Here is a 22,949-nt window from a genome sequence, read left to right as displayed (position 1 = left end):
ATGACAGAAGGCTGAGCATCCACGGGAGAGTTAGTCAAGTACCTAGCACGGTGCCTGGCACACATGAGAAGCCAGGAGAGCAGTGACTATTTCTGGACTTCCGCCTCCACTGCCCTCAAAAACTGTTAAACTTGTAATAGGATTAAAAGGCTTACAGAGCCAAGTCTTAAAGGACATGCATAGAAGAGGCTCTTTTGAGCAGGGACTACACTGAGTCCATGCTTTTAGGGGGCTATACCGTAAATGCTAGGGCAGAAGCTGAGACCTGGAAGGGCTGTCCTCAGGGTTAGTGTCTTATAGTCCTTAGAGTCAAAAACTATAAACTGATTTAGGGAGTGGGGCACAGGAAAGAAAAGGCAAGAAGAACAACCTATAGGGCCTCAACCTGCAGATGAGGTCGAAGGGGCAAAATTAGGTGGAGGAAGGCAAGACGTGCTCTCAGCCCAGTTGTGGACAGAGTGCTGTAGTCTCTTGGGTCTGTGTGTATAATGCCCCTGCCCCTCTGCAGGGTGGGAGGGGAGATGTTTTAGTGTAGCCTCAGCCAAGAGAAGAAATGTCATCCTATGGGGACAACTTGGGCTGGCACTTAGCACTTGGTGGTGGGGCTTTCACTCTGAGGCCCACCTCAAGTGTAGCCTAACCAGTGCTCTGCCCTCCACCAGATCCTGCTGCAGCTGCAGGAGACGGAGGCACTGCAGGCTCAATACGAGCAGCTGGTGGCTGACCTGCTCTGCTGGATTGAGGAGAAGCAGATGCAGCTGGAAGCTCGGGGCTTCCCAGACTCACTACCTGCTATGCGCCAGCTACTGGCAGCCTTTGCCTCCTTCCGTATGCAGGAAAAGCCACCTCGGTTGCAACAGCGAGGAGCCACAGAGGCCCTGCTCTTCCAGCTACAGACAACACTCCGAGCCCAAAACCGAAGGCCATTCCTACCTCGAGAGGGCCTGGGTCCTGCAGAACTGGCTCAGCGCTGGGCAGAACTAGAGAGGGTAGAGGCCTCCAGGAGCCAGGCCATGCAGCAAAGGCTGCTACAGCTGGAGCGACTGGACACTCTGGCCCGCCGCTTTCAATCCAAGGCATCCCACCGGGAAAGCTTTTTAAATGATGCAGAGCAGATGTTAGACCAGGCCAGAGCCTCCCTCACTGACCCAGCCACAGTAGAGGCAGCCATTCAGAGGCTGAGCATGCTGGAGGCTGGCATCCTGCCCCAGGAAGGGCGCTTCCAGGCCTTGGGCGAGATGGCAGATATCCTCCAACAGGAAGAGTATCACAGCTGGCCAGATGTGGCCTGCAGGTGAGGTCCAAGCAAGTAAGCCCACCCTCACAAAAAGCCAAAGCCTCCCTACAACACACAGAAGAGCGAGGTGGTTTGTGGAGTCAAAGTTCACTCTTAAGAGATAATCAATCTCCCATGGACACATAAGTTCACCACCAGGTATAACTTACCTCTTCTGGTAAAGCATGGTTCTTTCTGGGTAGCCTCTGAGTAGCTAGCACACTCAATAAGCAGACTCACCAGAGAAGAGCCTCTGGAAGTGGGCGTGGCCCAGAGATATAAGCGAGGGAGCTGGTTATGCATATATGGAGGACAGACTGGCCTCGGCAGAGGGAACATCTAGAACAGCACACCAAAGTGATTGTATCCCTTACAAGGTTGAAAAGTAGCAATGGTGGGCAGTGGTCACATGACCAAGTCAGAGGGGATGGGGCCAGGGAGGGGAGAGATGGAGGACAGACTGGGCCTTAAATAGTAAAGCAAAGGCATTTGGTTTGATTTTTTTTTCCTTTTCCTCAGAAAGTTAGGAAATCAGGGAGTCTTGCCATAGGAGTGACACGCTGTAACATTTGTACCAGTGATCACGTGGATGCTGTGACGGGCAGGCAGAGGGCCAGGCCCGTTTAGTTATGAAGCCGCTGTACAATCCTGACGGAAAGCAGTGAGGTGATACAGTGGTGGCATTCTGAACACAACTTTCTATGTTGATTCTGAGACAGGGTATCACAGAGACAGAACTTACTATATAGACCAGGCTGGCCTTGAGACTGGCAATTAGGCCTCTCCTCCTGTATCCTGAGACTACAGTTGTGATTGCCCAGATCAATGGATGTATTTTGAAGATAGTACCAAACAGGATTTGCAAACAGACTGGGATTAAGAATCTGAGCCAACATGGTTTTTGTCTGTGTGGCTGGAAAGATGGTGTTCATTTATAGAGATAGGGACTAGTGTGTGTGTGTGTGTGTGTGTGTGTGTGTGTGTGTGTGTGTGTTTGTGTGTGAACATCTCAACCTTCCAGGCTCCCTTCTGATGGTTAACACACTCTGCCTAACCACCCATGCCAGGCTGTCCACATCTGTACCTTACCCTGGCTCCAGAGGTGCCACTGTTCCAGGCAGACAAGCTTCCTTGCCCCAACCTGAGGTAGACCACCCTTTCCTCTTGCTATCTAGGCAGAAGGAGATCACTGGGCGCTGGCGGAGGCTCCTGCAGTGTTTACAGGAGGAGAGGAAGCACATGGCAGGCACACGGGCTGTGCTGATTCTGCTGCAGGAGGTGGAGACTGCCACCGACCAGCTTGGGGAGCTGCAGGTGGGCAGTAGATCAGCTGAACTCTGGGAGGTCCTTTCCCAACACTCATGGGCACAGCTATCCCGCACCTGGCGATGCATTGACCACGCATCTCTGGCCAGGTGTTGGCCAGCTCCACAGCCTGTGGGCAACAGCTGGCAGACATAGTGTTGCTGCTGCAGAGCCATGACCTGCTGGAGGCCCAGGTGTCAGCCCACAGGACCCATGTGAATCGTCTTGTCCACCAGACGGCAGAGCTGGGCTCCTCCCAGGCCCCCAGTGTGCAGATGCTGCAGGCTAAAGCCCTAGCACTGGGAGAGCTCCACCACAGCCTGGTGTCTCTTGTCAGAGCCCGGTAAGGGTCTGCTTCAACTCCTCAACTGTCCGTAGAACCTTCCTGTAACTTCAATCATCTCCTGCCCAAGCAGAAATCCTGGTCTGGCAACTTCCTCTACACTACCCCTGAGCCCCCAAGCCTCGGCCTTTTCCCATTCTGGGAAAATCGTGCCTAAGGGGCACATCTGATCAGGTGGGCAACCCCCTCTCCATTCTCTACTCTTCCCCAAACCCTTTAATGGCCCTTTGTGTCCCCCAGACGCACCCTGCTAGAGCAGACCCTCCAGCGGGCACAGCTCCTGCACAGCTGTGGGGAGGAGGAGGCCTGGTTGCAAGAGCACAGACAGCTAATGGAGAAGGCAGCCCTGGGCCACGACCTCACTCAGATCGCTACTGCTCTGCAGAAACACAAGGTGTCCACTCCCTTGGTCTCTAACATCCCGATCTCCTTGACAGTCAGGCTTGGGACTCCAGGAGTCACCCTCTCCCTCCCTTTAAAATCTCCCCACTCCTCAACCCTGGTAGGCTCTGGAAACCGAACTCCATCGCCACCAGGCTGTGTGTGTAGATCTCCTGCAGAGGGGACGCAACCTCAGTGTCAGAGAGCCCCTGGCACAGCCAGATCTTCTGGAAAGGGCGGAAGCAGTTCAGCGAACATGGCAGCTGCTCTGGAGTGGAGCCGCAAGGCGGCGCGCCCGGCTGCAAACAGCACTGCTAGTTGGGCAGGTAGAGCGTGCGGGGCGGGGCGGGACGCGGGGCGGCTAGGCGCACAGGGACCTGCTAGCCCTCAGTCCTTTCTACCTCTCCACAGTACTTTTCTGACTCGGCCGAGGCGGCGTCCTGGCTTCTCCAGCGGCAGAAACGACTGGAGAGCGCGTTCTGCGGGAAGGACCAGGCAGACGCCGAGGCCCTGTTGCAGCAACACCTGCGCCTGGAGCAAGGCGTGCGCGCCTTTGCAGCGGAACTGCAGGAGCTAGAGGATCAGGCGCGGGCTGCCGCAGCCCTGGTGTCACTCATGGTGCACACCGGGACATGGAAAGAACCCAGACTCGTGCCTCCTACACCAAATGTGAGCTCTCCCCAGAACACTGGTGCTACAATGCTCCTCCCTCCCCCAATGAGAGTCTTTGTGGCCCTGCCCAGAGCTGGTGGTACATCCCCCAGCCTCGACCCCAGATTCCAATATCTCCAGTCATAGGTCATTTGGAGTTCTGTCTGTAAATCAGTTAAGGGCATCGAGTACATCTGGGCTTGGCTCAGTCTGCCCAGCACAGCTTAAGAACATTAAGCAGTTTCTCCAAAAAAAAAAACAAAAAAAAAAACAAAAAACAAAAACAAACAAAAACAAAAACAAAAAAAACCCTCTATATTTTCACGACCTGAAGTCGTGAAAGTCCTGAAGTCACTTTCAGTTCCTTAATTTGCAATCTTAAAAAAGCCCCACATCCCTCTCCCCTTTCTCTGCCCAGCCCTGTCCCATGCATTTAGGGCTGCATTTAGGGCCTCCAGATTGCTTCACCTAACCTGGCCATAAAGTTGGTAGATAGCTGAAGAAAAGACTTTGGCCCCAGCCTGCTGGTGATTCCTCACACTCCGAGGCCTTGTCCTTTAAGTTTACTCCCAGATTTCATAATTAAATAATTTAAAAAACAGATCTATGTGTTAGCAAGTCACTAACACCACCACCGTTTACAAATGAGTTAATCGAGGTGAGATGGGGCAGGCCTAAGGACCCTCCAGCAAAGAGAACTTTTGATTCCTTGTCCAAGTACACACACACACACACACACACACACACACACACACACACAAGCAAGCCCTGGGCCTGTGACACTTCACTCCTAGCCTTACATTACACCAACACAACTCGTTTGCTAGAGGGTGATAGTGGTTTCTTCCTGCACCTCGAGCCCTGCTGTTCCCAAGTGTTACTTGTTAAATAATGGGCGCTCTCTCATGCCTTTTTGCACATCCTCTATCCACATCTGGTATAGGCAGAGGTAGAGATGCCAGGCCTGGCTCCGGGCATTTTCAGTCTTTGCTTTTCCCACTATTTCAGGAGGGGCACAGAGTTTGTGCTTCTGCCAGGTAGGAAGCCACTTGGTCACCTAAACAGGACCTCTGTCCCTCTATATAGGAGGAACCTCCAGAAGATCAGAAAAGGCTTGACAGAGACAGCATTGGAGGACCCCAGGGTAAGACTCGAGTTTTAGCAGCACCAGGCAGCCAGTATTCACATCAACAGATACCCTTCTTCTCCAAAGGTACAAGGTCATAACCCACAGTGAGACTCTAACCTGAAGTCTGTCAGCAATGGGAAGGTCATACATCTTCCCAGCGCCTGTCTAGGCCACCTGAAACCCAAATGGAAGTAGCTGAGGGGAAGCTACTTTGAGCTCAGGATTCTGGGACTAAAGGCATATGCTGTCTCAGGGCTTAGGCCTCAGCTTGCTCCACTGGGCCTATTCCCAGCTTTGGCTCAGCAGACAGAAGTAACTGGAGTTATCTGATTCAGCCTGTGTTGCCCAGGGCAGCATGTCCCTGCCTCTAGACAGCCACCAGCAAAGTTTGGATGAGATGATCATGTGAACTCAGTAGAGTTTGAGATTTTCTGAGTCCTTCCTCCAAGTTCTTTCTATGCCTGCTCTTACAATGAATGCCTGTACCCCATTCTGAGTGGTTTGCTTGCTGCTGCTGTCTAAACTTTCCCAGGGACGTAGGACAGAAAAATAGAGATGAGGTGGTTTCTCCCTCACAGAGAGGGGTGCTGGCCCATGTCTCCTGTCTGCCTACCTGCTGCCACCACAGCACTATGCCTTTCCATGCAAACGCTCCTTCTTGGACAGACTCCACTGGGCCTTGTCTTGCCCTCTTTAAACATCCAGACCATCTGCCCTTTCTTCCCCCTGGACACTCATGGCACTTATTACACATGACGACAGGCCTTGCCTACCCCAAGTGTAACCCTGGATAATGTCCCACCTGTTCTGGATCTGAGAGTTTTGCAGTCCTAAGAGACCCATAAGCCTCGACGGGAAGGTCCAGCCTCAATCCTGAGAAATTCCTGAGCATCAACGGGAAGGTCCAGCCTCAATCCTTTTAGTCTCTAACAGCTCTTCACACAGAGCCAGGCATAGGGAAGCAATAGGTACCTAATGACCTTGACCTACCTTGTAGTGAGTAGGGAAGAGGAGGGCCCCAAGCAGCCCTTGAATCTGTACTTTCATAACAGTGTGTGTCTCATGGCTTCCAGAGGGAGCTCTGAGCACCCAGAAGCTTAAAGAGTTGGGAGACAGGCAGAACAGGATGGCCGTCATCCACAGCACAGAGAAGAAACCGCAGGTACAACCACAGACCCCCATCTCGGTGGAGATCCTGCCTCGTGGTAGGAGCTGGGTGTGGACACACTGCCTTCCTTCTACACAGGTGCTATCTGCCCTGGGCTTTCTAGGAGAAGACCCAAGGACAGCTTTCCAGACTGTGTATGACTTTCACCTCGACTCCAACACCATACTCCAGACACAGGCTGACTTGAGGCAGAACTATGAGACCCTGAGGGCCCTGGCAAAGGTAATGCTCTCTGTCTAAGAAGTTTCCATAGTGGATCATGTAGCACATCTATCCCCAGATGCTCTGAGGGCTGAGATTGCATAAGTCCTGGTGCCCATGACCAACCCCCCCAAAAGGAGGGAGAATCATGCTTGCCTGGTGTACTTAAGGTTCGAGGGGTCAATTCCCTGCACCAAAAGAAAGAGAAGGGAGGGGGCGTTAACCATGCCCCTACCGTAAGCTAGAGCAGTGTTCTCAACCTGTGGGTCAAGGCCCCTTTGGGGGTTGAACACCCATTTTACAGGGGTAGCATATCAGATATTTACATTATGTTTTATAACATCAAAATTACAGTTATGAAGCAGCAATGGAGATAATTGTATGATTAGGGGTCACCAAGCATGAATGAGGAACTGTATCGAAGGGTCACAGCATCTAGAAGGTTGAGAAGCACTGAGCTAGAGTCTGTCTCCTGATCCCAGGGACAGAGCAGTGGCTGACGTGCCTCCTACTCTGAAGGATCTTACAGTATGACCAAGATGTCAGCAGATATTTAAATGGGTGTGGTATGGGGCCTTCTGCAGGTTAGGTTAGAGTCAGGATGGCACCTTTGTGGAAAGGATATTAAAGAGAGAGTTAAGACAGATCCAAGGGCAGACAATACTGGAGAAGTCAACTGGGTCCTGAAGAAAAGTTTGGAATAGGCCCAGTGAAGGAGGCTGAGGCCCATGGCTCTGGAGACCAGTGGGCCAGCAGCTAGAGCAGAGCCTGGAGAGGCGTGTGGACCTTCAGAGCAAGGTGAAGCCCCTTAAGGAAATAAGAAACTAACCAAAAGGTCTGTCATGACACCCTCAGCTCTCACCAGCTCCCTCTGCTAGATATCAACGGGACAGATGTGACACAGTTGTGGAGATGAGACTTGATCCTCTTAGTGGCTTGTGTGGGCACAGACACACCCCTGACCTCCCATGGGACACTGTCCCTACACCCTGACCCTGGCTTCTTCCTCAGCTTCACAGGGCCCGACTGGAGGAGACAGTCTCCCTGTTTAGCTTCTACAGCTCCTGTAGGGAGCTCCAGTCCTGGCTGGAGGAGCAGATAGCCCTGTTCCAAACATTGCAGCCCCAGGGTGACAACTTAGGGGTCACACAGCTCAAATATGAGGTAAGTCACGAAGGTAATGGGGACCAGAGTTTCTACCGCTCCAGCATTGCTTCATGGTTTTGCCCCGTTCTCCATGTTTGTTCTGATCCTGCCTGGGGAGGGGCCCAGGCTATAGGTCTGACTCTGGGGACTAATGTACTCAGATGCTTCCTTCTCAAGGTGAGCAGGATGTCTTAAGAGACAAGCATCCCAAGGTCCTTTGTCGCCCAAAGGGAGTATGGGGAAAGAAGAGCCTGTTTCCCAGAGGTCTGGGTCCTCTTCTTCCTCAGAATGTTCTCATGACCTTGGCCACTGGAAAAGGCCACTGGGAAGAGGCTATCAGCATTGCTGAACAACTGAAGCAAAGATGTCCAGGACACATCTCAAAAATCCAACAACAACAGGAGGACCTGAAGCAGAGGTGACAATAAGGGGTGGGAATGCAGGGTGGAGCGGGACCTTGCTTGGTGCATCTGCAGGTGGAAACGCTAGATGGTGTCAAAGACAGTGAGTATAGGCCAGAGGACCACCAGCCTTGAAGCTTCTGTCCTGGTGGCCTCAGTCTAAAGCCTCAGATTGGTAGGTGTCATTGGGTGGATAGGAAGTGTCCCTGTGCTGGATACATCCCTGGATCCTCTTCTCAGGTGGCACCAGCTGGAGGCCCTGAAGGAGGAGAAACTCCTGCAGCTGACATGTGGCATGGAGGTGTGCAGTCTTTTACAGGAGTCTGAACCCACACAAGCCCAACTGCTAAGTGTGATAAGCAGGCTGGAGGCTCTGGGAACAAGAAGGCCTGGGGACAGCCATCGTACCCTGCAGCAGATCCAGCAGAAGGTCCTGGTATTGGAGAAGAAGATCTCCTACCTCCAAAGAGCAACCATAGAGTATGGCCAGCTTCAGGATGGTGATGGTGGCTGGGGAGACAGCGAGGACAGAGAGAAGCTCTAATAAAATGAGGAGGACACAGGAACTGGGATGGGGAGATGGCCAAGATATGGTATTGGAAGGGTGTGGGCAGCAGCCAGAGATAGTTGGCCAGAGAATGTGCTCTCATGTCCCAGACCAGCAGGACGGTTTTCCCTAACAAGCCTCAAGTGGGAGGGCCAGGAAGTGAGAAGATAAAAAAGACAAAAAAGCCAGAGCTGGGAGGTCTCGAACAAGCTGCCATATCCCAAACAACTTTTGCATAGTATAGCATCTTATATACTGTGTGCAGGAGGAGAATGGCCAAAGCCATGAGAAAGCTGAATCAGACAATGCTGGCAAGAGAATAAAGCATACCCCAGACACAGCTATCTTAGGACTGATAACCACGGCTTTTCAGAGGGGAAAGCCAAGGTTCCCAGGAACCAAAACCTTAACTCCTTTAAGGCCCAGGCCCCAATCTGGGCCTTGTATGGTCTACCCCTGGACAAGGACATGACCTCTGTCCTTTCATCAGGACCTCTGAGAAGGCCTTGGGGTCTGGCTTCCAACACTCAGAGAAAGGGAGAGCCTCCTGCTTGTGCTGTGTCTAGCTAGGGGAGGGGTGGACACTCAGTGTTGTCACTACTTTTCCAGGAGACACAGGGCTGGGGCACTGACTGTCATGGTTTACATCCTGCAGGGTGATGGAGTCAGGCCCCACAGAGGGCTGGCTGCTTTGGGAACAGGTCCTGATGTTGCAGTCACTGCTAAAGCAAGCACAAGGACGGATGGCCCAGCAGGTCCAGGTCCAGACTGAGGCTCGGGCTCAGCAAGGCCTCCTCCAAGAGAGCCAGAAGCTGCTGCAGTGGGCAGAGAGCATCCAGGCTCAACTGTGCAGCAAAGAGGAGCTGGAGGATGTGGCCTCAGCCCAGCAGCTGATGAGGAAGCATGGAGTCCTACAGGAGGAGACCTGCCTGTGGAGAGAGAGGTTGGGGCAGGCGGGAGGATTTCAAGTTCATAAAAGAAAGCCAACACAATGTGTCCAGGGTCATGAGTCAGGCTGGTATCTAGCATAGTACTGCAGGCAATTTTCAGGAGATACCCAAGCCTATGTCAGACAACCTGTTCACTTTAGGAAGGGCCTCCAGACACTGAACTGACAGAGAGATTCTCAGTTCCAGCCCAGCTACCCTCCTACAGGGGTGATGATGGTATCCCCCAAGTCTAGCTTCCCATTCTAACCAGTACATACTCTACTGGCCTCTGCAGTCAAAGGGCCCAGGACCCACCAATGGACTAAGATCGCTACCCCCTCACTTCCTTCAGAAGTGATGTGCAGCCTTGTGAGCAAGCAAGGCCACCACGAACAACCCCCAGGCTCTGCCCTCCCCAGGGATCCTGGCAGGTATCAAATGGGCCCTGAGAAACAAGCACCTGCCCCCATCTGTCACACACACCCAGCTACTTTAGGATTGCAGCAGCTTAGAGGAAGTGCTGGCTTTTCCTGCCTCCCACAGCCATGCCACCTGTTTCCAAGATGTGGGGGCACCATCTATCCTAAAGGGCACCTGTTCTGCTGGGTCAGAGGTTCCAGCGGTCCTGACAGCAGGCGTGGGTGGATCGAGGGATCTACATTGTGTTTGTCACAGTATGCCACTAGCCATCTACTTAGAGGAGGGTGTGACATGGGTCACGAGCTCTCTGCTGAGCCTGTTGCATTCCATCTTATTCATAGGCCAGGGCACAGCTGTCCTGAGAGAAAGTGAACCGATAGGACTGGCCAGCTGGTTAGCCTCACTTCAGAGCTCTGTGATGAGGGCTGAAGCAGCTGTGAGAAGGGCTGGGTGTGGTCTGATGCTCCGTTGTTCTTCTCAGGCTGCAGCAGCTGGAGGCTCAGGGTCAGCTGGTGGCAGTCTCAGACTCTCCACAGTCCCAAGAGGTGGCCAGTGCTCTAAGGCTCCTAGGCCAGCACAGCCAGCAGCTGAAGGCTCTGTGGGAGCAGAGACAGCAGAAGCTTTGGGAGGGGCTGGAGCTGCAGAGGTTTGGCCAAGAAATGGATGGTTTCATAGCCACCTGTGCCAGCCATGAGGCCTTACTGCAGCTGGACAATCTTGGGGTAAAGTTTGGGAAGTAGAACTGAAGTGTCACCCTACTGCCCCTAGAGGGAGCTGGCCTCCTTGAGTCCAGAAGCCAGGGTGGGCAGGAAGGCCCTGAAGACGAGCTGACCTCAGGTCTCTGTACCAGGAGGACATAAGGGAGGCCCAGCACTTGCTGCAACAGCACCAGGGGTTAGGGTGGCTCCGCAGCACCCTGGGATCACGGGCAGAGACCCTGCGTGCACATGGTGAGAAGCTCCTTCTGAGCCACCCTGCTGCCGTGCACAAGTGAGCCACCTACCTGCGGCAGTCTCTCAGCACTTGGGCGGACTGCTGCTTTCTGAGGCTGGGTGGGACATGGTTCTCTTGGGCTGGGTGGTGGGAGGGGAGTGTCCTCAGGATAGAAAAGAGCCCTCTCCTCTCCCCACACTTCAGGATCAGAAAGCTGCTGCACAGTGCCCAGGCACAGTGGACCAGGGTCCAAGAGAGGAGTGACCAGAGAAGGGGACAGCTGCTGGCTTCCCTCCAGTTGCAGGTGACTCCCTAGTCTCCAGGAGACTCCAGGAGGCATCTCCAGAAGCAGTGCCCTGGGGCCCATAGAGGCACGGAGGCAGTGTGATCCTGTTCACTGAACACTTCCTCAGCCTTGGCTGTTTCCATAAAGGAAGCTGGAGCTGTGGTCACTGTGTTTCTCAGAGAAGGGCCCCTTGACTAACGCCCCCCCAACCCCCCACCTACTACATGCCTTCCCTCTCTCCTGACACTCCAGGAGTTTGTCTGAGTGGAGGGAAACAGCCTCAGACCTTAGCGTTGATGCTTGTTCAGACACTAGAGAGACTCTCTAGCCAGGCCAGGCCTCCAAGAACCTGTTTAGATTAAGAGAGCCACTCTCCATCCAGTGTCATCTGTCAGAGTAGGACCTGACAGGCATTTCTACTTTTTGAGCACAGTGTCCTTACCCCATTTGGGGATCAGAAAAATCCAAGTTCTACCTCCCCTGTACCGGAGAATTGGCTCTGGGTATTGTGTTCCTCACAGAGCACTCTCCCTAGGTCCTTGTGCCAACCCTCACCCTGGGTTCTGAGACCCACTCTCTCCTGGTTCTCGGGCAGGAATGGAAGCAGGCTGCAGATGGTCTAATGCAGTGGATGGAGGAGAAGTGGCCCAGGGTGGCAGATGAACGTTCCCAAGCATGCAGCAACATTCTGCAGAAACTCAAGTGGCACAAAATAATTAAGAGTGAGCTATTAGCCTCCTATAGGTACATGGAGGACCTACAGCAGGTGAGGATGCTGGACAGCAGGTGTATGGCCCTGTAGATGTGTCTTCAGAGTCCCAACATATACTGCCCTGCCTATTTCTATGGAGCACAATCACTGAAGGAAGGGTCCCCTCTGCCTTCTGCACTTAGCAGGTGTCTTCCTAGATAGACACTCAAATCAGCTCGGAAAGCTGCCACCATTTCAGGTAGCTAGTGGAAAGCAATTGTAGTCCACAACCTGCCTTCTGCCCCCTGGGTAGGCTGTGGTTGGTGGTCATCCTAGAAGCTCATCAAAAACAGCCCGGGCCTTTGTCTCTGTTCCAGGCTGGGAAAGAAATGTTGCATAGCAACCCATATGCACAGGAGGACATACAGGACAGACTTCAAAGCCTTAAACACAAGTGGGAAGAGTTGAACCACAAGATGGCAGATCAAGGGGATAGGCTGCCGAAGACCAGACAGCAGAGCCAGCTCCTAGAACTACTACAGGTCCCTGGGGAATGTGGGGTGGGGGTGGGGACACAAGGAGGAAGACCAGGACTTGGCTAGGGCAGGATGAATTCAGGCAAAACAGTGCTGGAGAGAGTGGCTCCAAGAAGTCCTATATAAAGCTCTGGCCAAGAGAAGGTTAAACATGGCTTTGCCCAGCAGCAGGCAGGGGCTTCTGTGTATATAGCATGTGATCATCACAACTCAAGTCACCTAGAGAAGAAGATGTGTATAAGTAGTTTGCACACAAGCAGTTGGTAGGACATGATGGTTCCCTGGTGAATCTGAGGCTGGGAACATTGTAGACTCAGAGCCCTGGCAGGGTTGCCTGCTGAGCAGCAGTGGAAAAGTGAATGCCACCTCTTGTCACCCTCCTCAGGATGTCAGGGAGACAATGGAGCATCTGGAGGGAGCCCTGCAGAGCACAGAAACTGGGCAGGACTTGTGCTCCAGCCGGAGGCTGCAGAGACAGCATTACCAACTAGAGGACAAGAGCCAGGCGCTGGCCAGCAAGATGGCTGCCCTCATCTCTCAGACCCACAATGCATTCACTTCCTTAACCATCCTGGAGGAGAGCCAGAAGTGTCACCAGAGGTGGCTATGCCATCTTCACCCTCCATAGACGCCTCATGAACCTAAGGACTGAGTAGCACCTAAAGGACCTAGGCATCCAAACTCTTTCCCTTCTGAGTACAGTCATCCTGGGGTGGGAGTGCCAGGGCAAAGTTGGGCATTCTAAACAGGACATTGCACCACGAAGGCCAAAAGCTGCTTCCCTGTCTGCAGAGGTTTCCCTCGGTTCCCTGGCCTTGTTCCTCATGGGTCCCTGGTGGGGATGAGGAAGAGACCATGACCTTGTCTTCACTCCCTCCCCATTCTCTTTATCTTCTTTCCTACCAGGTTCAAATCCCTGCAGAGCAAGCTGGCCACCCGACAGCAGCAGCTGCAGGCCTCAGTCGAGCTGTATGAATTTAACCTCCTTAGCAACCTGGAGCTCACGTGGGTGGCTGAGCACATGCTCAGTGCCGGTCCTGTCAGCCCTGCCCAGTGCTGGCATGATGCCCAGAGCCTTCAAAGAAAGCACAAGGTAGGTAGCATCATCTGCATCCTGCCAAGCCCCCCAACATCTCATTCCCTGACCTTTGAAGCCCCCTGCCACGACTCAGGGTGTCCTGGCCGCTAAATTATTCTCCTCAGGTATCCTGATTTCCAAATCCACTTTTCTCCAGGTATCCTTATCTTAGTGATCCAGAACTAAAGACACATCTGTGGTTCTAATCTGGACATCTGTGACTAAGAGACTACCATTGTTCTGTGACAGGTGCTCCAGGCTGAGGTGAAAGGTCATGTAGGACACATGCACAGGGTACTAAGTTCTGGCCAGAGTCTAGCAGCCTCTGGACACCCTCGAGCTCAGCATATCATGGAGCAGTGCCAGAAGCTAGAAGTCCACTGGGCAGAACTGGAGCAGGCGTGTGAGGGACATGCCCATTGCCTGCAGCAGGCTATCACTGTCCAGCAGGTAGGAGACCAAGAGGATGGGGTCTACAGAGCAGCAGACCACCTGTGGAAGAGAGGACTCGTGGGACCTTCAGGGAGGGAGGCCCATGGTGAAAGCTCTGGGCTAAGAGTTAGCTCCCTCCCATAAGTTCCCAGAAGCTTCTCTGCAGGCTGCTGCCGACCATGATGGGTGATGAAGGGTCCCAGGTAAGATGAACAGGATAAGTCACTGTCATTCTTTGCAGTACTTCCTGAATGTGTCAGAGATGGAGGCCTGGGTGGAGGAAAAGTGGCCTCTGGTGAGCAGTCAGGACTATGGCAGCAACGAGGAAGCCACCTTTGGGCTCACCAGGAAACACCAGGTACTGTGTCCTGAGCATCTCCACGTGGGTGACAGTGGGCCAGAAGGAAGTCTGCGACACTCCAAAGGGCACACACATCCTATGTCTTGAGACACAGAACCCTGTTCTTTCCTTCCTATCCCCATCCGCCACGCACCCAATTCCTGATTGGCCCTCCACCCTGAACACCTGCCAGCCCAGCCTTGTGACTCAGGAGAGTGTATTACCATCTGGGGCTGATTGCTGGACTCACCTCTCCATGAGGACTTGGGGTCCCTCTGTCCCCTCTTGTTTCATCTCTCCCCAGCCCTTTCCTACTCCTCAGTCATGTGCTCCAGCCCACCACATGTCCTTCAGAGGTGTCCTTCTCTGGGGCTCTAAGCATCATCCTTTCTGTTAACCCAGTTGCCATCCTAAAACCCATCCCTTCCCACAAGCATCCTTGGTAAGAAGGAGAGGCCAGAGCCTAGAACCAAAGGCTCCACAGCCTCTGCCCCACTGTATTCCTCCTTCTTGTCATGGAAATGCCTCAGTGGTCATTGTTTTGGGGTGTCTCATGGCTGAGGACTTCCAGTGAGCTATTCCTGAAGGGTATGGCTGCAGGCTTGGCCAAATGCAGCTTCCATGTGCCGAGCATGCAGACAGACTTGCTCAGTTTTGTCCACTTTTACACTTTGTGTTGGGGTCCAGATTGATGCCTCCTGAACCCTCCCATCCTTGTCCCAGCCTTCCCACCATTTACTATGTCCTGCTAAGTAGTGATCCCTCTGGGGGCAGAGAGCCTATCTTCATTTTGTAAAACAGTAAGTGTAAGTGAGTAATGGGTCAGTGGGTGAAGCTGAGTGGGCGAACACGGATGAGCGGATAGGTGGGTGAGTATACTGGTAAGTGAATGAGTGGAGAGTTAGAGAGATAAGCCTGTGCATTGTTGAATGAATGCCTGGGGGGGGTGAATGGGTAGGTCGTGTGTGCGAGAGAGAAGATGAAGGACCACCTTGCCTGTGTTCTGACCCTGGCAGATGCTGCAGCAGGAGATAGCTCTTTATTGGAGTTCCATGGAGGATCTCGAGCAGAGGCCCCAGGTCCTTGCTGGACTTGAGGCTTCTGAGCGGCTGGGTGTGGTACGGGAGAAGCTGCAGGCACTACAGAAGCTGGCAGCTGAACGGTGAGGGACATTGTGGCCCCTCTCATCAGTGGGCACAGGGACCCTAGCCACAGCTGACTGTTCCCTGCCGTGGCCCCATGCTGCTGGGAACCCAGGCCTTTAGGGATGCCCCAGGAGAAGGCTGAGTCTTTGCTGTGTACTTTTCGGCTCTCTACAAGTTCTTCAGTAAAAGCCCACGTAGCCCGACTTTGGGCCTTTGATTCCCAGCTCTCCATCTCTTACCAGTGCCCTCTGTCCCCTACCCTGGCCTTCCTATGTCTTCTTCCCAAGTCAAGGGCTTGGGCAGGGATCATGAATAACTCCATTCTTCAGCCTCCTGCTCTTAGGAACCCCAGTGGGATGAGCAGGTAGCTAACATCTGGGGAACCCCTGGCTGTCACCACAGGGGGCAGGAGCTGGAGGGGACCCTGAGACTACATGAATTCATGAGAGAAGCTGAGGACCTGCAGAGCTGGCTGGCCAGCAGGAAGCAGGTGGCCAGAGGAGGGGACAGCTTTGGAGAGGACCATGAGCATGTGCTGGTGAGAGGCTCGGAGCAGGGAAGACACGTGATTCTGGATGGTTGGGGCTAGCCCTGATGGGCTGGATGGAGAAGGCAGAGTGGAGTCATGGAACTTGCCTCTGGGCTAGACTGAGACCTCACGGGTCTAAGTTGTTGCTGAATACCTTGTCTGCTCCCCTCTCTCCTTAGCAACTCTGCACTGAGTTTACCAAGTTTCAGTACCAGGTTGAAACTGGTGCCCAGCGAGTAGAAACCTGCCAACAGCTGGCAGAAAGCCTACTAGAGTATGGGCACAACACTGCCCTCAAAGCTCACCAGAGGCAGCAGGATCTACAGTGAGTGAGACGGCCTGCAAGGGCCTGGGTTTTGAGGAGGGTGCCGGCCCAGTGTCTTGGGGGTTAGTGAAGGGTGGCACATACTGAGGGTCACAGGGCCCTGCTTGCTTAGCTAGAGAGGGAATGGTCTCTCAGATGCCAGGCCTCCACAGGCTGTGGTCTGTGGTAGAAGATAAGACTGGGGGTACCACCCAGATAGTTCCAGCTCCCAGGGACACTTTTCCAATTACTGCCTCCCAGGGCCTGGAGGAAGAGCTGTGGATAGAAACTACCAGGGCTGGAAAGGAAGTCTCCCCATGAGCTGGGAGCTCCAAGCCCCATGCTCACAGCCCTTCCATGCAATAGTCCTAGGTGTCAACCCACCTGCTAAGGGCCCTTCTCTAGCCTAAGAGCCTAAGGAGAGGTCAGGATCCTCTCATAACCCTCAGCATAAAGTCTGGCTTGGAAGAAGCCTTTGAGCCTGGGGAAAGCATGTAAAGGACAGGAAGCAGAGAGATAGGGGCTCTCTGTTCAAATCATTTGTAACGAGATCAGTTAGCATACTGAAAATCAGACATAAAAGTTGTGAGCAGTGTTAGGCACTAAAGAGCTATGACGTGTTGAGCATGGTAGGGCCACGCACACAGCTACACTTCTGTGACACTGGAGAGGCTCTGGGGAAGGGGGCAACGCTTGTTGGAAAGGAGAGCCAAAAGCAGAAGACTCAAAGGGAAAGCCCCATACTGGAGCACCGAGAGGACGGGGCTGATCGGACCAGGAAAGCAGTGCAAGCTGATCCACAGCTGTCCTCATGCATGGTAGGGCTGCCTGGTCTGAACTGTGGCAGTTGACCCAGGCCCAAGGCCGCCTGCTCAGTGACGCCGAAACCACCCTCAGAGTCCACAGAGACCTTCTAGAAGTCCTTACCCAGATTCAGGTAGGAACTCAGAGAGGAAGTGGATCTCCCAGACTCAGGACCCCACCCTCCCTTTCCACCCCGCTCTGACGCTTTTCTTTTTCTTTTTTTTCTCTCTCTCTCTCTTTCTTTTTTTTTTTTTCTGGTTTTTCGAGACAGGGTTTCTCTGTGTAGTCCTGGCTGTCCTGGAACTCACTCTGTAGACCAGGCTGGCCTCGAACTCAGAAATCCGCCTGCCTCTGCCTCCCAAGTGCTGGGATTAAAGGTGCACCACCACCGCCCGGCTCTGATGCTTTTCTACCCTAGGAGAAAGCCACAAGCCTCTCGAACGATGTGGCCCAGGATCTACATGGGGTGGAGAACCAGCTCCAGAGACATGAAGGACTGGAACGTGAGCTGGCAGGCATGGAGCAGCAGGTAAGCAGGCTGCTAGCCCTGCCTCTCGGGTCCCTCACAGGACCTCCAGCCTGGCTGATTTGTTCTTCCCGTTGGGCCTGTCGTGCATGGCAGAGCTTTGCCCAAGAAGTTCTGGGATTGATTACTCAGAATGGGAACATACCTCGGGATGCTCAGGTCCTTCTGCCTCTGTGAAGAATTAACTCTCCTCTCCTACCCTTACCTGCCAGCTGCAGGAACTGCTGAAGGCTGCAGGCAGGCTGCAGAGGCTGTGTCCTCAGGCCTTCACTGCTGTCCAGCAGAAGCAGCAAGCTGTGACCCAAGCCTGGGAGGCCCTCCAGCTGCGCATGGAACAGCGCAAGGCTCTGTTGGAACAAGCGTATCTCCTGGTCCGATTCCACACAGCGGTGAGGGCTTGCTTCCCTTGGGAGGGGTACATGTGTGTCCAGATGTGTACATGCATTGAGGCCCTCCAATTCTGGAGGGAAAGTGTCAGAAGGGGCAAGAGCAAGGTCCGTGGCCCTGGGAGGGCTGGGTTAGATGATGGCAGAGAAACCAAGTGACAGGGATGTGTGAATCTTGCCAGAAGCCCTGAGTCAGACATCTTGGTGTTTCTATGTGCGCACGAGTTCAGGCAGGCTGCAGTTGTTTGTCATAGCCTCATCTCAATGGCTCCTCTTGTCCCCGGGGTCAGGCGAGGGACTACACCTCCTGGGTGGCCAGCGTGCATCAGGAGCTGCAGATGGAGGAGGGCTCCTGGGATCCCAGCAGCATTTTGCTCAGGCTCAGAGCCCACCAATGGCTGTGGACAGAACTGGAAGCCAGGGAGGAGCTGCAGCAGCGGGCCACTAAGATGGGCCAAGCACTGCTGGCGGCAGGGACAACCGCTAAGGTGGGCATTTTCCCAAGTTCCAGGCTACCCTGTCCTCCCTCAGGCTGCCTCCTTCCCGCCCCAGCCCCTGCTGCTCCTCAGCCTCCTCTCGGAGGTTTTTCTTGGGCTCTATCAGTGTCCCCTCCTCCACCCCATCTTCCCACATTCTCATCTTCAGGTCCAGGATGGGCTTCAAACCCTACAGAAGGAACGTGACCAAGTGTTCCAGGCCTGGGCACTCAAGCAAGAGAGGCTGCAGGCCGTGCTTCAAGAACAGTGCCTCCTCAGACAGTGTGAGCACCTGGCGAAGCTCCTCACAGCCCAGGAGGCAGGTCTCGCAGCAACCCCAGCTCTCATCTTCCCGCTCCTCTTCCCTGCCTGAATGTTCCTCCCTGGAAGGGGGGGGCAGGTCTTTGGCTTTTTCTTGAACATGGAGCAAAGAGGCTATGGATGAGTCCTCTCGGTTGGTACCATGGTTTCTACTAGCTTATCCAGGCCATATCTAGCCCTGCTCTTGTCCATGGAACTGAGATTCATGTTTAACAGAGATTGCCCATAACCTCAACTTTGTCAGAGGATGAGCTCTTACTGGCCTCCAACCTGGGCTCCCGTTCCCTTCACCACTCCCATGCCCACGTGCATGTTCATGTCAGTGCTACTCAGGCCCCAGGGGCATTGTCTGGGCTGTGCTGGCAGCCTTCAGAGCCTCTGACCTTTCCACGGACTGATCTAGGCATTCCTAAAAGCCAGCAGCCTGGGAAGCTCAGTGGAAGAGGTGGAGCAGTTGATCCGAAAGCATGCGATATTCCAGAGAGTGCTAGCTCTCCAGGACAAGAAGGTGATGGACCTGAACATAGCTGCTGATGGGGCGTCTTCAAGAGGGGTTCCGTGGCTGGGTGCATGCTCAGAAACAGTGCTGATGTGTCTGTAGAACTGGGGATAGAATTGTAGATGTGGCTCAAGAAAAGACCCAGGCTGGGATGGTTCACACTGCAGGGACCCCAGGGAGCATTTACTTATTCTGAGGTCACTGAATGGAGAGCAGTTTTGGCTATTGTCAGGGCCATTAGCCAGCCCTTAACCATGCAAAGCTAAGGGAAAGTCAATGGCCAGGTTGCTAGTGTAGACCAGCAGACAATATCTGTCCACAGGAGGCAGCTCTGCGTGAGCAGTTGAAAATGATTCTAAGCCCTAAAGGGCAGAACCTGGTTTACCACGTGTTGGAGCACCGGGCTCAAGTGAAGGAACTGGCAGAGAGCCGGGGACAGGCCCTGCACACCTCCTTGATGATAAGCAACTTTACCAGGGCAACAACCCAGGTCAGAGGACCATTCCCTGCCCACTGTCTCTTACATTGTGCAGTTTGAGGTGACAGTCACACCATAACACAATGATAAGCAAGACATGTTTGGAGAGTTAAACCGTATCCCAAGGGCCAGGCTGGAGCCCAGAACATTTGATCTGAAGCCCCTGTGGGCTGAGACTCATCTGTTTGCTGAGCATGAGCAGGGCCAAGACAAAGAAGAGCTACAGGCAGGGAACACAGAGGTATGGGTTTCTGGAACAGGGGGCTCACACCTCTGAAATGGAATCTCATCCAAGTTCTTTGCTCAGCCTGGCCTGACACACAGCAATGGTGGTTCTTGTTTAATAGATACTGCCAGTCCTGCCCCGGAGGCCAGTAGCCCACCCCCTGGACTTTGCTGGTGTGGAGTAGAAATTAGAGGGGGAGGTGGGGGAACTTCAGGATGGAGCATCATAGCATCTGTGCCCTACCCTCACCAGGTTGAGGACTGGATCCAGGAGCGGGTCCAGCAACTGAGAGCCTGGAGCCCTTTTGGGAACTTAAAAGATTATCTGAAGCACCTGAGGAAACTCCAGGCCTTTAGGGCTGAGGTCCACGCTCATGAACAGATCGTGACCTCTGTTGCCAAGGTAACTCCAGTCTCAGCCCAACCTACTCCAAAGTATTGATGGCTGAGGCAAGAAGAAAGGTGCTGACTGCTCCCTTACTCCTGTCTCCCAGCAAGGTGAAGGGCTCCTCAGTCAGAGCCTCCCTCAGGCTGCAGAGGTCTCCCGGAGGCTGGAGGCCATGTGGGACCTCTGGGAGAAGCTGAGGCAGGCAGTGACTCTGCAGGGCCAGACCCTGGAAGACAGATACAACTTCCTGGAGTTCCTCCAGAGAGTGGAGCTTGCAGAGGCCTGGATCCAGGAGAAGGTGGGGGCTCCTCTGGATAGGGTGTTTAGGGGCTGGGGACAGGAGCTAAAGGATTGGGTGAGGAAGAGCAAGGCCCACGGTTCTCTGGCTCCGTGATGGTAGGAGCCTTGGTGGGAAGCCGCCAGCATCCATGTGCTCTGACCCTGCCCCAGCTACAGGTCCAGTGGCTAGATAGAGCCAAGCCTTACCTCCCCACCTCTGGCCTCCACAGGAGAGGATGGTGAACAGCTGTGACATCGGCCTGAACCTTGAGCACTGCCTGCAGCTCTGCAGGCAGGTTCGAAAGTTACAGGTAAGAGACTCTGTGAGGGAGGGGATGATGTGTCTCCCATTGGGAAATCTGTCTGATGGACTCCAGAGTCTGGAGAGGTTCAAGCTCAGCTTTGCACTACTTGGACACACTTAGGCAAGTGAGCTCATCTGGCCAGTCCTTAGTTTCTTCATCTCTAAATGGGTTTCATGCCTTTCTCAGAGGCGAGGGAATGCCCGAGTGTGGTGGCAGTCACATGATTCCACCCTTGTAATGAAATTATGTCTCTCCTGGAAAACTTGGAAGTCTGGTTTCAGTGATATGATGAGAAGCATGGAATTGGAGGGGGGTTGGGGAAAGGAGACAACATCTGAAATGTAAATAAAATATCGAATAAAAAAAAGAAGCAGGGAGTTAATGGGGTCACTGAAATTTTGCAACTTTCTGAACGCATTAAAAATTGCAATCATAACTTACTGTTTCAAAATTTGTTAAAAAGGTAGAACCCATGGCTGGGTGTGGTAGATAATGCCTTCCTCAGTATGAGCAGTTCAGTATCTCCTCCCCAACACCACCCACCAAACATACCAGGGATCTATTCCTCTGTAATATAGAGGAGGAAATTGGCAAATATGTCTGTAATCAGGTGTTGAAGATGGCGTGCTAACCCACCCCGATACAGGTGTGTGGGATTTTAGTAAAAGCTGTAGTCTTAACTCCAACACATCCTTAGTGGTAACACTTCTCAGATGCCAAATCAGATAGTACAGCGAGAAAGGACACCCTGGCCTGCCATGAGTGAACATTGTGATCCCTGAGCCCTGCTGTGCTCCCCTGAGCCCTGCTGTGCTCCCCTGAGCCCTGCTGTGCTCCAGGCTCATCTCTCAGACAAGCCACTCCTTAGGAACATGCTTTGAGGAGTTATGAATGTGACAGATGTAGAGAGCTGGGAGCCTGTGATCCACCCTGTTGAGGTCCCCTCTCCCTGAGGACATGTAAGCCTGCCCTGTGATCAAGCTCTGTTTTCAACTTTAAACACTACTGAGTCTGTGTCCACCTGCTCCTCCTACCCAGTCCTCAGTCTGCGAAACCCACTTCCCCACCTGAGAGTCTCCCAAGTTGTGGGTTCCAGGCTGGGCTTCCTCACTGTAGCTGAGAGGGGCAGCCTCCAGCACCTGTCACTGCAGAGGAAACAGCTGCCTCTCACTCCCCAAATGTGCTGCAGTTGCTAAAATTCCTTCTCAGGGGGAGACATAAACAGTATCTGCCCCTTCTCCCAAGGCCCCAACAACAAACCAAGACAAGAGACAAAGCCCACTGCTGTGGGGTTTACTGGGGTTCTGTACAGAGCATGACACAGGAGTGTGGGTGCTCCTGCCTCCAACAAGCAGAACAACCTTACCTAGGAGAAATGAGAGTGATGGTGGAGCCCTCTTCCAAATTCTTCTCAGGTGGATACACTCCAGCTTCTTCCCCAGGCCCTGTGCACTCAAGGCAGAGTTACATACAACAGAGGGTATGGAGCACCTGGATACTCAGGTGGGGGTCCTGTGACCCTCCCAGCCTTCCATGAGGGAATATAAAACCATCAACCATCTGGGATAATCTTTGGCAAGAGGCACCACTGAGTGCCCCAAGATGGTGGTTGCTTTCCCAGGGAACAATCACAACAGCTATGCCAAGACCAGGCTTTGAACTGGCAGCCTTGAACAAGCATCCTTGCCTTTACCTTCCCCATAGGTCACAGTGACTGATGCCCACATCAGGAGAATCAAAAACTTGTCACTGCAGCTCAAGAACCAGGGCCCTGAGGAATCTGAGATCATCCGCCAGCGGCAAAACCAGCTCAACAATAGGCCAGTCTTAGACGGGAAAGGGCAGTGGGGCTGGGAGATGGGCCACCTCAGGCTGCAATGTTCACCCCCATCGTTTGGTCAGGTGGAAGACTTTCCATGGAAACCTACTCCTGTATCAGCAGCAGCTTGAAGCAGCCCTGGAGATACATAGATTTTCCAGTGAACTGGATGACATCATTGAGCAGATCAGGGAGAAGGTAGGTAGTGAAAAGTCCCCTGTGCACTGAGTTGGGAGTGGCATTGCCTTGAGTCTCCCATGACCTCTGGCCCA

At 53.4% G+C, this 22,949-nt stretch overlaps 1 protein-coding gene across 1 annotated transcript in view; it reads left to right on the top strand.

The window, feature by feature from the left end:
• Positions 1 to 22,949, top strand: part of Sptbn5 (spectrin beta, non-erythrocytic 5) — a 40,254-nt gene that overhangs the window by 5,035 nt on the left and 12,270 nt on the right. Inside the window, exons 6-43 of the mRNA XM_028766843.1 lie at positions 663 to 1,294; positions 2,452 to 2,590; positions 2,692 to 2,924; positions 3,165 to 3,318; positions 3,431 to 3,631; positions 3,717 to 3,974; positions 5,043 to 5,169; positions 6,159 to 6,247; positions 6,332 to 6,475; positions 7,466 to 7,618; positions 7,888 to 8,018; positions 8,242 to 8,481; positions 9,204 to 9,491; positions 10,379 to 10,619; positions 10,748 to 10,887; positions 11,035 to 11,134; positions 11,712 to 11,882; positions 12,185 to 12,349; positions 12,729 to 12,943; positions 13,250 to 13,436; positions 13,671 to 13,871; positions 14,095 to 14,211; positions 15,210 to 15,355; positions 15,741 to 15,876; positions 16,047 to 16,192; positions 16,994 to 17,108; positions 17,394 to 17,504; positions 17,714 to 17,890; positions 18,178 to 18,375; positions 18,533 to 18,682; positions 19,088 to 19,192; positions 19,506 to 19,673; positions 20,140 to 20,289; positions 20,381 to 20,572; positions 20,784 to 20,876; positions 21,233 to 21,235; positions 22,563 to 22,678; positions 22,761 to 22,875. Coding sequence (XP_028622676.1) covers positions 663 to 1,294; positions 2,452 to 2,590; positions 2,692 to 2,924; positions 3,165 to 3,318; positions 3,431 to 3,631; positions 3,717 to 3,974; positions 5,043 to 5,169; positions 6,159 to 6,247; positions 6,332 to 6,475; positions 7,466 to 7,618; positions 7,888 to 8,018; positions 8,242 to 8,481; positions 9,204 to 9,491; positions 10,379 to 10,619; positions 10,748 to 10,887; positions 11,035 to 11,134; positions 11,712 to 11,882; positions 12,185 to 12,349; positions 12,729 to 12,943; positions 13,250 to 13,436; positions 13,671 to 13,871; positions 14,095 to 14,211; positions 15,210 to 15,355; positions 15,741 to 15,876; positions 16,047 to 16,192; positions 16,994 to 17,108; positions 17,394 to 17,504; positions 17,714 to 17,890; positions 18,178 to 18,375; positions 18,533 to 18,682; positions 19,088 to 19,192; positions 19,506 to 19,673; positions 20,140 to 20,289; positions 20,381 to 20,572; positions 20,784 to 20,876; positions 21,233 to 21,235; positions 22,563 to 22,678; positions 22,761 to 22,875 — 6,447 coding nt within the window. The remainder of the gene's footprint in view (positions 1 to 662; positions 1,295 to 2,451; positions 2,591 to 2,691; positions 2,925 to 3,164; positions 3,319 to 3,430; positions 3,632 to 3,716; positions 3,975 to 5,042; positions 5,170 to 6,158; positions 6,248 to 6,331; positions 6,476 to 7,465; positions 7,619 to 7,887; positions 8,019 to 8,241; positions 8,482 to 9,203; positions 9,492 to 10,378; positions 10,620 to 10,747; positions 10,888 to 11,034; positions 11,135 to 11,711; positions 11,883 to 12,184; positions 12,350 to 12,728; positions 12,944 to 13,249; positions 13,437 to 13,670; positions 13,872 to 14,094; positions 14,212 to 15,209; positions 15,356 to 15,740; positions 15,877 to 16,046; positions 16,193 to 16,993; positions 17,109 to 17,393; positions 17,505 to 17,713; positions 17,891 to 18,177; positions 18,376 to 18,532; positions 18,683 to 19,087; positions 19,193 to 19,505; positions 19,674 to 20,139; positions 20,290 to 20,380; positions 20,573 to 20,783; positions 20,877 to 21,232; positions 21,236 to 22,562; positions 22,679 to 22,760; positions 22,876 to 22,949) is intronic.

The sequence above is a fragment of the Grammomys surdaster genome, unplaced genomic scaffold, assembly GCF_004785775.1.
Source record: "Grammomys surdaster isolate TR1022 unplaced genomic scaffold, NIH_TR_1.0 170, whole genome shotgun sequence".
NCBI lineage: Eukaryota > Metazoa > Chordata > Mammalia > Rodentia > Muridae > Grammomys > Grammomys surdaster.
The sequence above is the reverse complement of the archived record's forward strand: the minus strand, read 5'-3'. Positions and strand labels throughout refer to the sequence as shown.